This window comes from Pararge aegeria, chromosome 3 (assembly GCF_905163445.1).
Source record: "Pararge aegeria chromosome 3, ilParAegt1.1, whole genome shotgun sequence".
In the NCBI taxonomy this organism is placed as follows: Eukaryota; Metazoa; Arthropoda; class Insecta; order Lepidoptera; family Nymphalidae; genus Pararge; species Pararge aegeria.
In genome coordinates this window covers 7,920,648-7,934,190 of record NC_053182.1, presented here as the reverse complement: position 1 = coordinate 7,934,190, position 13,543 = coordinate 7,920,648, and the positions used below count along the sequence as shown (strand labels likewise).

At 34.3% G+C, this 13,543-nt stretch overlaps 2 protein-coding genes across 2 annotated transcripts; one reads left to right on the top strand and one right to left on the bottom strand.

Annotated features, from left to right (window-relative positions):
* The first annotated feature begins 62 nt into the window (after positions 1-62).
* LOC120637477 (platelet-activating factor acetylhydrolase IB subunit beta homolog) lies at positions 63-4,650 on the top strand. The gene is made up of 4 exons (XM_039909341.1): positions 63-273; positions 581-787; positions 1,098-1,220; positions 2,110-4,650. The coding sequence occupies exons 1-4, from the start codon at positions 208-210 to the stop codon at positions 2,389-2,391; spliced, it is 678 nt and encodes a 225-aa protein (XP_039765275.1). The 5' UTR covers positions 63-207; the 3' UTR covers positions 2,392-4,650.
* Positions 4,651-5,693: 1,043 nt separating this feature from the next.
* LOC120637125 (NADH dehydrogenase (ubiquinone) complex I, assembly factor 6) lies at positions 5,694-10,168 on the bottom strand. The gene is made up of 5 exons (XM_039908783.1): positions 9,992-10,168; positions 9,562-9,793; positions 7,207-7,439; positions 6,822-6,984; positions 5,694-5,938 (listed from the first exon to the last, which is right to left on the bottom strand). The coding sequence occupies exons 1-5, from the start codon at positions 10,099-10,101 to the stop codon at positions 5,759-5,761; spliced, it is 918 nt and encodes a 305-aa protein (XP_039764717.1). The 5' UTR covers positions 10,102-10,168; the 3' UTR covers positions 5,694-5,758.
* Positions 10,169-13,543: the final 3,375 nt, after the last annotated feature.

Here is a 13,543-nt window from a genome sequence, read left to right as displayed (position 1 = left end):
GTAATTTGCATTCTGTGATTGCTATTGCCAATGTGTTGTCAATGTCAAATTGTGATTTGTGAAAGAGTGGTGGTGGATAAAAATTTGGCGAATTTGGAAAGAAATCACGAAATCTAGTAATCTAAGAAGAATATTACATTATATCGTCAAGATTAGGAGCGCACAATTACTAAACTTAATAATTATACTAGAAACAAACTTCCTATCATGAATCCATGTTCTGTGGCGGCTCCACAACAAGATACTGAAGGTGATGGCAGATGGAATAGCATTGTAAGTAAAAATATTTCGTCTATGTTACTTTTACGTTTTCGAATATTTATTATTATTCCAGACATTGTACACTTATATTATCTAAACCCGCTTTTGTAGTTAAGCCTAGTCTGATATTCCAAACGATATAGAAACATATATAAGTAGTAATGTAATGTTGGGTAAAAATTTTAAGTCAATCTATCTATCAACTACTTTTCGAGTTTTGCAAACAATTACATATAGAAACAGAATTTAGACATGTATATATTAAATTTTCGATGACGGTTTATTTAAAAGCTCTAACTTAAAATTATTTATTTTACAGCATAATAGATTTCTTTCGGATGCCAAAGGAAAAGATGCAGACGTCATATTCATAGGGGACTCTGTGTTACAAGCTTTAGAACATACTGAAGTTTGGAATCAATGGTTTGCACCACTCCATTGCCTTAATTTTAGCATTTACAAAGACCAAACTCAAAATGTTCTGTGGCGTATAAAAAATGGTGAACTTGACCATGTCGATCCAAGAGTAAGTAATAAAAACTGTTGGTATTTTTCATACCTTAAGAGTTTTAGAGCATAGTCTCAATTAGAAAGAACAGTTTCAGGCCAGTTTGGAGCAGTTCTAACAATTATTATTACATGTTAGTAATAATAACCAGGGCAAACGGTTTACACTCTTGTGGCATAAGTGTATAGGGCAAATTTCTAAGGAAATTATTTTAGAAAATAAGCAATACATATTCAATTAATCAATATCTAACGTTTTTTATACAATATTTAATAATTGTTCAAATAAAATATAGATTCACTAGTAATTTGTACTACATTTTTTACAGGTAATAGTATTGCATGTGGGAACTAATGATGTTGATCACACACCTGAACAAGTCTGCCAAGGAATTTTAGAAATAGTCCAAACTATCAGGGAGAAACATCCAAGTGTTTATATAGTATTACCTGTGAGTATTCATATACTGAACCCTAGACACTTATATAGTCAGTTAACTGTTCCTCAGACTAGTAGAACTTCTGTTTTCCCCTCTATAAGTTACTCAAAAAAACTCATTGAACTTGATGTTAATCTTTCTTGCAGTAAGAGATTGGTAACTCCTTGCTAGGTATATTTTTCTGATTAATTATTAGTAGAGTTAACATTCACACCACAATGTATGATATGGTATCATCATCATAGATATATTATCTTATATGAAAAGGCTTTTAAGCCCTGTGTTTTTATTATGCAAGTACCCCTTAACCTTTTAAAGTAAATGTAGCATGCATAGGATGTCTGAAGTAAGGAAGAGTAGAAGTAATAGGCAGATGATATGAAGTGAAAAAAAAATTATACCTATTCAAAACCAGATTAAGCTGTAAAAACATGTAGCCCTACTGCAATATATAGAATTTAAAAAGCTACTTCCTAAAAAATACTTTCAAGACATTTTGACAATTAATATGCATTTAAGGCTTTCATCATGTACTAGATATAGATATACAGTCAAAATCTAGCAAAATCTAGCAAAGAGCATTAGGCTTTTTTTTATTACTGACACTCTTTAGTCTGACATTGGTTACTTGGTTGAAGGTTTAAAATTTTTATTATGACTTAATTTGTATGTCCTTATTAAAAAAAAAATTCCATCATAACATGTATTACTTTTTCTCACATTAAGCACAAATACATTTGCTATTTCAGTAATTAACAGAAATATGTTTCCATTTTGTTAGTCAAGTAAAATTTTTTACTGATTCTTTTTGACTGCAGGCATTAGGTACATCTAGTATTTTACGGATTGAAGATTTTGGGACTGGTCTCGAATTTTTAAGTTATTCTTCTTTCATTTTCAGAGTCTACTCCCACGGGGTCAGTATCCAAATGTATTAAGAGAGAAAAATTCCAAAATCAATCAACTTTTGCGGGAAAAAGTTGCTTGCATGAAAAAGGTAGAAATGGTTACTATAGATAAAGGTTTTATACAAAATGATGGTACAATTAGTCACCATGATATGCATGACTACCTCATACCAACGAATGCAGCTTGTCGGAAGGCCTTTGAACCTGTTTATGATCTCTTACAACAGATATTGTTAGAAGGTGAACCAGAAAAAGACTTGACACCCTCTGAATAACACTAGCATATTGATAAAAGACACTCAGTTGCTTATTATTGCGCAGCGCAGCAAGCTTATTGTGATTAAATAGTAGTACTTAAATTTAGCTTTTTTATCTAGACATAAGTGTCAAATATTTTATATTAATTTATTTGTTTTCCTGTTTTAATTTTACATTCCAAATTGATCATTTTATACATTGGCTGTGTTATTTGTTATAAGGCCTACAAAATTATTGCATAAAAAGTAAATAAAATTCACTTTACTTATTAGGTTAACTGGCACTTTTATGTATTGAATCTAACAGTACTAGCGTTTATTTAAAAATAGACTAAAATGTTGTGATTACCAGAACTTTGTTAGTAGAGCATTTTGTGACAGAGCTGTACCAGGGAAATAATCCCGCCATGCTTATTTGTGCCACGCAGGTACAGGCATATGAGCCTTAACACCTACTGCTCAGGTTGATGGACGCAGAGTGGCATTCCCTTGCTCTTTTTACGTTGCTCTTTTTATCCAGTAACTATCTGTTTGGTTACTATAATATACTTTAAAAAAAATTTGGAATTTATTGCTATTAAAATGACGCTAAAGTAAATACTGTATGTGTACCTAATTTATTGAGTAATTTGTCAGTTACAAATAACATATATATGGTATTTAAAACTCCATCGTAATCCAAAAATCTATAAAGATCTCATAATCACAAAATTTACACCAATTATGTAGTTTATATAGTATTCTATGTAGGTATAGTCAGGGCTGTAGCAATATTACAAGCCACCAGGGTCATTATATTTAGATGCCCTAATAAACCAATTTTTTTTTATTTTGATTAATATACAATCATTTTGAATCTTGTGTGGCAGTTTGCTATGAATCCTCACTTCAACCCAATATACAATATATATATATATTGATATTCCTTAGGGAGCTCTCTCAATTAAATGTATCTCAAAGTTAGTTCTATAAGTAGGTAACTCTCAAAATATGTTTTACACATTTCAGTATAAGGAGTAAACCATGTAATACATATCACCTATGTATAATCACCTAACTTTGCATAATAAATTTGTAACTAAATCCTAAAATTGACAGCCCTAAAAGTTGTGCTGTCCTTTTCATAATTATTCGCATGGAAAAGGATAGACTATTTTAGATTTAACAATTTACTATAGATTTTTGTATAACAATTGGCACCAATTGTTGTCTTAAATTCGAGGTCAATGTAAAAAAGTACACCTAGAACAGGGTTATAGTACTTACTTTAGGTGTTATTATTTTTGTACATAAAATAAATCAAAAGTACCAGTGAATCTATTTTTTTATAATTTTCAGTATGTAAATGTTACAAATGTGCCAGTGATTCAATAAAACAAAACTGTTCAATTTTTACATGATTGTCTTGAGTGTGTGGTATACAACAGATTTGTATGTTCAATATGGTAAAAAGATGTTTTATTTTTTATTTTTATAAGGTGTATATTTCCTATCGTGAATTTGTAGCTTACCAAAGATTTCTTCACTTTTAGAACCAAAGCTAACATTGTTTCAATCTGGATATCAAATTATAAAGTGAAACAAATCTATCGTCTTAGATTAGTTAGTTATATTAAGTCTATAAGCATTTGCATTTAGTGACAATTCAAGGCAGGTTATCATTTTACCACAATAAGCATACTCGTAACTAAGAAAGAGAGACATGTAAGGAAAATATTGGCCATCCTTAAGAACGAAGATTATGGTTACCAAAAAACAATTATTGCAGGTGTTGAAACTAGTCTGTATATTTTGTAAAGTCAGTAATTTTTTAATTTTGAGTAAGTAATTTCAGTATTTTTAACAACAATCGATTGTTGAAAATATGAATTTACAACGATAATATATTGTTAGAAAGTACCGAATTTACTGCCTCAAAATCCAAAATTACTGACTTTCGACCCCTGCAATTCTACGTAAGATCATCGCATGTTAGCATCACGATTTTTTTTTGAAAATCATGTGAATGTCCTATTTAATATTCTCTCTCCAGTTACGTTTATGATAGTAAGTTGTTAACACTACTTGGAAGTCTCAGGGTCACTTCTATTTATATTATAAGTGAAACCATACTTGGACTGTTAACAAAATTTATTGTCCTAAGGATATCTACAGCAATTATTTTATGGTACTATTATATTATTATACTCGAGATGCCAAACCATGCTTGAATCTCAAATGTGATTATTTATTTGCATGAATGAATTAGCTTGAAAGTAAAAATGCATCTTCTATAAATTTCCTTTTTATTTTTTTAAACCCCTCTCATCATATGAACGCAATTTAACTAGATGTAAAAGGACAAAATTTACCTCAGTAATAATAAGATTTCAGCCTGTATTTATTTGTGAAGCCAGCCAGAAGAATATAACTAGAAAAAATTAAATTTAAGTAACCTAGGAATCAAACCTCCTCGGGACCTCGTGATTCCTTGTTGAAAATTTTGTCGCTACTGTAAGCATTGAATTAAAATCATGCAGAATATTAATTGTGTCCAAAAACAGTGAAAACGCCCCGCGCCCGCGGAAAGTCTTAAGCTCACAAACCTTTTCTCATTCTCACATATTATGGTGAACGTTTAGAACATTAGAGGCGAAATAATTAATTTCACCCGTTAAATGGTATGAAGTGACTAACCGTTTGTTCGAGAAACTATTCTATAAATATACTACGACAATACACACACCGCCATCTAGCCCCAAAGTAAGCGTAGCTTGTGTTATGGGTACTGAGATAGCTGATGAATATTTCTTTATGAATATAATACACATAAAAACTTATAATATACAGATACCCAGCTTATAATATACAAACACCCAGACACTGAAAAACATTCATGTTCATCACACAAACATTTTCCAGTTGTGGGAATCGAACCCACGACCTTGGACTCAGAAAGCAGGGTCGCTGCCCACTGCGCCACTCGGCCGTCAAATTCTAAAGTGGAGTGGTTTTTGATACTTCAATATTAGTAATGTACACGGTTTCTGTATGTTCGTAATTCTGTGGAGGCCAGTTAGAAGGGGCCTCCTATACCTATTATTATACAAACTCTGTGGGAACAGTTTATTTTCCTCGAATAAAAAGTAGCCTATGCTACTCTCCGTCCTTTCAACTAACTATATGCCAAAATTAAAGTTGATTCGTTGATTAGTTAGGGCGTCAAGTTAAGACATACAAACAAACACACTTTCGCATTTATAATATTAGTTAAGACGTGGAAGACCAATCACATTTAATTAAAACTGAAAATAAAAACTATTAAAATAATTATATATTTCTCAACTATTTCGGTTTAATTGAATTGAGCTATCAATAAATTAACTTAATGAACATTTCATATAAATTAATATTTATTTAACAACCTTCTGTAATATAAACTTAAAGGTAACATAGGGCTGCCTAGTTGTAATGACTTATCAAAAACATTGAAGTTCTTCTTTTGCAATTTATTTAAATATTTATCTACAGCAATCGCTGGTAGAAATAACTGATTACATATCGTTGGTACTTCAATTTTTCTTGCCTGGAAAAAAAAAGATTAAAAAGATACTTTTAGAAAGTGGTAAAGTTAGTCAATGACTGCTATGTCACTTGGTGGCAGTGGCGTACACAGGGTTTTTCATCAGGGTAGGCATAAAGCAGAAAAAGCCTACTCATAAAAGAGTTATATGAACAAAGTTGGGTAGGCAGTGCTTTTGTGCATGTATGAAGTGAAGACGCCTAAGAAGGTAGCGGGCTAAATCGCTGTTTCTATCGGTTTTTTTCTGTCATTCATTTAATTCTTAAGTGTAAGTTAGTAAAACAAACAATGAAAAACGTAGAAAAGTTTAATGAAAATATTTTTGAATAGTCAAATTTATTTTTCAGCACTGAAATATTTTTTATCAGTATATCTTTAGCTAGTTGATACAAAGAAATAAAGCAGATTTATCCTTGCAGAAACGACAACGATAAAAACAATTTTAACTTTTATCGAGTTAGTTATTTAAATAGTACAGCTTTTTGTGACAGAGCTGGGGAAGTACTACTGCCACGTTTTGTTGCCAGTGTAATTACAGGTGCATGAGGTTTAATATCTACGTCTCAGGTTTGCACTTTGTTGGACGTATGCCCTGCAAAGTGTTGCTCTGGTCATAGGCGATGGTTTTCCACTTATCATCAAGTGGCCCATCTGCTTGGTGTGTCAATAATTCAAAATTAAAAAAAAAAATCAAAATTGCTTTATTTCAAGTAGGCCTACTTTATAAGCACTTTTGAAACGTCAAGTATTTATGTTTGTAGTGACTCTACCACCGTTTCGGAAAGCAGATTCTACCGAGAAGAGCCGGAAAGTAACTCAGTAGTTACTCTTTTCCAAAATCAACATTTATGGAGATGAGTTATATAGTTCAATAGCTGGTGCTTACCTTTTCCAAATGACTGTTAGCTCTGCTAGCTATTTCAAATATAACGTTCCTCATATTCTCATCATCAGAACCCCTCAGAACTGCCTGTTGACTAATTTTATACTTCATCAACAGCTCCATTGGTAAACATACTGTTTTGTGATAATTTGATACATGAACAGATCTGAAACAATATTAATTTGATTTAGTATGACCAAATTTATTTAAATAAAACAGAACAAACAAAATTAAATACTCATTTTTTTAATAGTTATAATAGACGGGAATAGTAATAATAATCCAAACATATAGCCCATCTGATGAAAAAATTAAAATTTTCTTGTTGGTAATGAGTGAGAATTTACATGTGAAACAGCTCTATGGTTAAATAAATTTAGAAACTAACCTCAATATATTGACTATTCCTTGAGCCTTACCCAAATGTGATGCAGCATGATCAGCATGCACATTTGTGACGCCAGCTATACAAAGCAGAAGGTAATAAATAGTAGAAACTGTATTTTCTGCGTATGTCTCTACATCTTCCAGTGACTTAAAATATTTTGCCTTTAGTAGTCCAGCCCGTGATGATACAAGCCTTTCAATGTAGCGTCTTGGTAGCTTATAAGTTGCACATACCTGAAAATGATTTTCAGTACTTTAGTTAAGGTTAAACACAAGTGTCGTTAATGCGAGTTAAGTATCTGTCGTATACAGGTCGCAAGTGTCTTTTATTCAAGTTAAGTATCGAATACGGGAAGCAAGTTTCGTTTATGCAAGTTTAGTATATGTCGTATACAGGTCGCAAGTGTCTTTTATGCAAGTTAAGTATGTCTCGTATACTGGTCCCGAGTGTCTTTCATGGAAGTAAGGCACGTCTCGTATTTAAGAAGCAAGTGTCTTTTATGCAAGTTAAGTACGTCTCGTATACGGGAAGCAGGTGTCTTTGATGTAAGTTTAGTACGCCTCGTATTCGGTAAGATAGTGACTTTTATGTCAGTTAAGTACGCCTCATATAAAGGTCACAAGTGTCTTTTATGCAAATTAAGTACGTCTCGTATACGGAAAGCAAGTGTCTTTTAGGCAAGTGAAGTATGTCTCGTATACTGGTCGCAAGTGTCTTTCATGGAAGTTAAGCACGTCTCGTATTTAAGAAGCAAGTGTCTTTAATGCAAGTTAAGTACGTCTCGTATGCGGGAAGCAGTTGTCTTTTATGCAAGTTTAGTAGGTCTCGTATAGGGAAAGCAAGTGTCTTTTATGCAAGTTTAGTATATCTCATATAAAGGAAGCAGGTGTCGTTTATGCAAGTTTAGTATCTTTCGTATACAGGTCGCAAGTGTCTTTTACCCAAGTTAAGTACGTCTCGTATACAGGTCGCAAATATCTTTTATGCAAGTTAAGTACGTTCTCGTACACGAGAAGCAATCTTTACACAAGACGTACTTAACTTTACTTAAGCGACACTTGCTTCCCTTACGAGAGACGTAATAAACTTGCAAAAAAGACACTTGCGATTTTTATACGAGACTTACTTAACTTGCATAAAATGCTCTTGAAACCTTGTATACTAGAGATACGTAACTCGCATCGACTTTTGCTTCCCGTATATGAGACGTACTAAACTTACATAATAGACACTAGCGACCCGTATGCGATAGATACTAAACTTGCATAAGCGACACCAGCTTTCCATTTACGAGATGTACTTAACTTACGTACTAAACCTACATAAAAGACACTAACTTTCTGTATACGAGACGTAGTAAACTTGCTTAAAAGACTCTTGCTTCTTAAATAAAAGACATTCTTAACTTCCGTAAAAAAAACTTTCGACCTGAATACGAGACGTAATTAACTTGTATAAGAGACATTTGTAACCTGGTATACCTACGAGACATACTAAACTTGCACAAAAGACTCTTGCGGTATGCATACGATATTTACCTAACTTATACTAAATTTGCATAAAAGACACTAGTGACATGTATATGTGACATACTTAACTTGCATAAAAGACACTTGCGACCTGTTTACGAGAGATCCGAAACTCGTATAAACTACTTTTGCTTCTTGTATATGAGACAGACTAAACTTACGTAAAAGACACTGTCTTCCTATATACAAGGTGTACTTAACTTGCATAAAAGACACTTGTGACCTGTATACTGTATGTGTATGTGTGAGTGGATGTGTGTAATGATTTCTTATTTCCAAAATAAGGATAAACAATTGTTTTGGTGCACATTTATAAATTTAAAATATAATTGATCGGGCTAACCAGGTTTTGCTGAGATATTTTTTAAATGCGTGCATGCTTTTCCTATTAGAAGAGCAGAAAAGTTTAGTTATTGCAGTTAAATATTCTCAGTACCAGCTTGGATAGTTGGGAAATTGACTGTGTCCATTGCCTATGCCTAGCAGTGTGACATTAATATGCTGATGATAATGATGAATGTAGAAATAAGAAAGATTGTTGATTTTTTCTTTTGGTAGGTAACTTAATATGGAAATCATCATATTAACCCAGAACTAGCCAACTACAGAGCTAGGGTCTCCTCTCAAAATAAGATGGGTTTAGGCTGTAGTCCACCATGCTGGCCTGCGGATTGGTAGACTTCTCACACCTTTGAGGAAATTATGAAAACTATCAGGCATGGAGGTTGCCTGTTAAAGCATATTATAATTAATTGCTTAAAAGGCACATAGCTTAGAAAAGTTGGAGGTGAGTGCCAGGGATCAAACCATATTTAAATAAGAATACCTTATTTAATTCTTGAGTTACAGGATTGGCTGGTATATTTGCAGAGTTTTGATTAAATATAACACCAACAGCATCTTGCCAGAACTGCAACCTCAATGCTGCAGTGTTTGGATCCGTAGTTTGGTCCTGAACCCTCGCTATTTCAGCATTAAAGGCTCTTACAACTAGTGCGGGAGATCTCAGGGTCTTACTCAACAGGAGAGTAGCCAAATAATTCTCATAGTCATACTGTCTATCTGCAATAATGTTCAAGTACGAGAGGAGATTCTTTATTTTTCTTCTACCTTTTCTACATTCTAACATGGAAACTCAATAATTGAAACTACTAAAGCCAAATAGGGTTTCAGTAGTACTAATTAATATTGTAGTATCATTTAAAAGAATTTGTATAGCAAAATAAACTTTGTAAATTTCTATAAATGGTGGATACCTTACAATCGTCGCACAGTAATTTATAGAACTTTCATTTGAAGAGGCCTTATGGTTCAATAATCTTCTGGGATTATAAAATTTTGATGAACATTTTAAACGTAGAATCATGTTTATTCAATGTTTAATATTGAATATAAGATCAATAATAATGATATAACCTAAAAATTAAGGTATCTTTTTGAAATGAACTTCACCAATGTTGACACTTGACAGCTGTGAGTTACGTGTCTGTATCCTCTTTGGGTTTTTTCGATTTCAGCCCTTCGGTATTGATTATTCCTAAGCTGTATTCTAGCTAACTACTAGCGGATTGCAGTAGCCTGTCCTCTTTCTTTAACGATGGTTCTGCGTCTTCCTTTTTCCTTGTTCCTGGGCTGTCTCCATACTTGGTTAGCTTAGACCGTCCGTTGTACATGTGGCCGCTGATGCGGCTTTCCGCTGGATCACTTCAGCCAGCCGAGCTCACTCCAGCTTGCTTAGCAGGCCGCCCAGGTCGCCGAGTGCTTTATGAAGTGTTTCTGAGGAGCCAAGGTGTGTTCGCGTTGTTCTACTAGTCCATTGCATTGGAGCATTCCGTGTAACAGTGTTTCATCTGAGTTCATGCATGCTCTGCATAGAGGGCTGTCAGTTATACATAGAATGGAAAGGTATTTGTTTAGTGGGTAGTGCCCATTATATACCTACGAGTGTCCTGTTTAATCCGGTTTAGGTGTAGTATGTTCCTTCGTATGTTTGCTCCTTCATATGTTTGCAGTCTTTTGTCTTCATACAGGGCCCTGAGTGTTTTTTTTTGAGTTTTACGACTTTTTTTATTCACTGGGTATGATTGGTTCTGGCTCAGCTTTAACTTCAGTGATGTTGCCCGCCTCACTAATTCGTCATAATCTTCGTTTCCGTTGTGACGTCGTACCCATTTTAAGATCATCAACACGGACAGGTCTCCTCTCAGAATAAGTTGGGGTTAGGCCGTAGTATTCAACCCAGTGTGGGGTTTTTTTTGATAAATGAACGTTTGTTACTCTTTCACGCAAAAATTACCGAACAGATTTTGGTATAGTTTACAGTAGATGGTCAGAATAATTCCTGCATTTCTCTGATCTGGTTTCTTGGGGGCTTCGGCCGTCGTTACTACCCTACCGACAAAGTCGGTGCCGGGATCGGTGTTATGGGTTTAATATATATGCCTCTAGCTGATAAGCCTGCTACCATCTGAGACTGCATCATCGCTTACTACGTCAGAGTGCAGTCAAGGGCTGAGTAGTGGTGAAATAATAAAAATCTGCCTATTCGCGAATCTGACGAATGTAGAATATGTTAAGTACATATGTGACTCAGATTTAAATAATGTTGTGAGAATCACTACTGTTAAAGAAAACAAAACAATAATATTTATGTTGTGTAGGTACTTGTTTACGTTGATATTATGCTTTTTGAGTGAAGACAACCGATTGGCGTGAATCAGAAGCCTTTATTAATTTGGACAAGTTCCAGCTGCCCTATTTAATTAATCTTCAAAGAAAGTCAGCTTCATAAAAAAAACGCGAAATTTGACAACATCAGTTGTGTAATCTTGGCAAATTTTGTATAGAGGTAATGGATTTCCATCGGGTTAGCAAACGTGAAACACAGGAAACAGAGCAACTGTTTAGCTTTTAGCAACTAACATCATAACCGACCTCGTTTCATTCTACGAAAGGGGCGCTTGGACTGAGTTTTGTCATAGATCAGCTGAACGATGAAGAGATTGTGCTATTATATAGATGGGAGAGATGCTATGTGCTTCAATGGATGTATGTGGTACTGAGAGTGTTATTAATTCAGGAATGTCGTGTTATTTAGGCACACCTCATAATGAGAGTTGAAAGTTTCTCTTACTAACTAAGTAATTGTTCCCGCAGGGTGATTACGTGTCTCACGACGGGCGTAAATCTTGCAATCTTTGCTTAGAAACGTCTTTTTTGTATGCAAAAGTGACGTTGGACATCAGTTTAGCTTTTAACAATTATTACCATAATCGTCTCATCCTACGATGTGGGGCTCTTGGAGTTTGGACTGCCATTGAGGAAAGAACCACCAAAAGCTCTTATCCGGAAATTTAAGTATGTACTCTTTTTGCCCCTAGTCCTCAATGCCACTAATTAAGTTTTTTTTTATAAACAAATAAATAAATATACTACGACAATACACACATCGCCATCTAGCCTCAAATTAAGCGTAGCTTGTGTGGATACTAAGATGCCTGATGAATATTTTTTATGAATTATATACATAAATACTAAAAATATACATATAAACACACAGACACTGAAAAACATTTATGCTCTTCACACAAACATAAAACATTTTTCCAGTAGTGGGAATCGAACCCACGGCCTTGGGCTCAGAAACCAGGGTCGCTGCAAACTGCGTCAATCGGCCGTCAGTTGGGTATTATAAGCAGATTGAGTACCTAAATAGGAAGAGATTACAAACTTACTATCGGCTACTCAGTGGCGTAACTACAATAATGTAAGACGGGATATTTATTCCACTACTAGTTAGCTCTTGACTGAGAGATTGTTGTTGACGGTGAGATTCCTCACCTGGTGGTAAGGATGATGCAGTCTAAGATGGTACCAGGCTAACCTGTAAGGCAGTATGGCAAATATATTGTACCCATACCCCAATAGGTTTCTACGCGACATCGTACCGGACCCTCGCGTCGAGACGAGCTTTATGTTATGTATGTACGTTACACTCTAAAGATGTATGTACCTCTCATGTTTAGAGTGTACCGTCACGTCGCATCTGGCGAGCTGGTTTTTGTACTTAATTCGTAGCTTTAGCTATCTTATTCGTGTACAATAAAATAAAAATAAATCTGGACTACGCACTGCCCCTTGCCTGAATCATTGTCACATTAAATTTATACCTATTACAAATTGAGATGTTCAACTCGATAATATGTTTGAGACGTACCCCAAATACACTTACGTTGATCGAATAAAGAGTTTTGGTAATTTTGAAGAGCAATAAGTACCTACAAAGTAAACTTGCGAGAGCTTTCAGAAGGAGGTAGAGCGTTTATTATGGTCTTTTTTGGGGGAACTGCGTTCGATCCCGAACTTTTTAAATTCAAATTCAAAATTCATTTATTTCAAGTAGGCATAACAATAAGCAGCAAGCAGCAAGACCTAATTTTGAAACGTCAAGTCAGTCTGTTTGTAGTGACTCTACCACCGGTTCGGAAGGCAGATTCCACTGAGAAGAGCAAGAAACTCAGCAGATTGCTCTTTTCCAACATCATTTTAAAGTTTAACAATCTTTAGAAATTTTCTGTTTTGTGAGATATGAGAGCGCAGCGGCCTGCTTCCAAGCAGCCTTGTCGTTAAGGAATACATCAATCGTGTAGTAACCACGATTTGTTAAATGTGTTTTAATATACTTATTGCTTAAACTTAGGTAAAGGTATATCTAATATTACCTTCGGTATCATGTTATAAAAGCATATACCCATCTCCACAAAGGATTTCTGTACTTTTCTCAGACGATATGCAGATATCACTAATTT

What these genes read in the sequence shown, in the direction of transcription:
- LOC120637477 (XM_039909341.1), top strand. Translation starts at nt 208, where the DNA reads ATGAATCCATGTTCTGTGGCGGCTCCACAACAAGATACTGAAGGTGAT. An exon ending in ATGGCAGATGGAATAGCATT is followed by an intron (nt 274 to 580) that starts GTAAGTAAAAAT and finishes TTTATTTTACAG; the next exon opens with CATAATAGATTTCTTTCGGA. An exon ending in GTGTTTATATAGTATTACCT is followed by an intron (nt 1,221 to 2,109) that starts GTGAGTATTCAT and finishes TTTCATTTTCAG; the next exon opens with AGTCTACTCCCACGGGGTCA.
- LOC120637125 (XM_039908783.1), bottom strand. Translation starts at nt 10,101, where the DNA reads ATGATTCTACGTTTAAAATGTTCATCAAAATTTTATAATCCCAGAAGA. An exon ending in GGAATAGTCAATATATTGAG is followed by an intron (nt 6,985 to 7,206) that starts GTTAGTTTCTAA and finishes ATATTGTTTCAG; the next exon opens with ATCTGTTCATGTATCAAATT. An exon ending in CTAACAGTCATTTGGAAAAG is followed by an intron (nt 5,939 to 6,821) that starts GTAAGCACCAGC and finishes TTTTTTTTCCAG; the next exon opens with GCAAGAAAAATTGAAGTACC.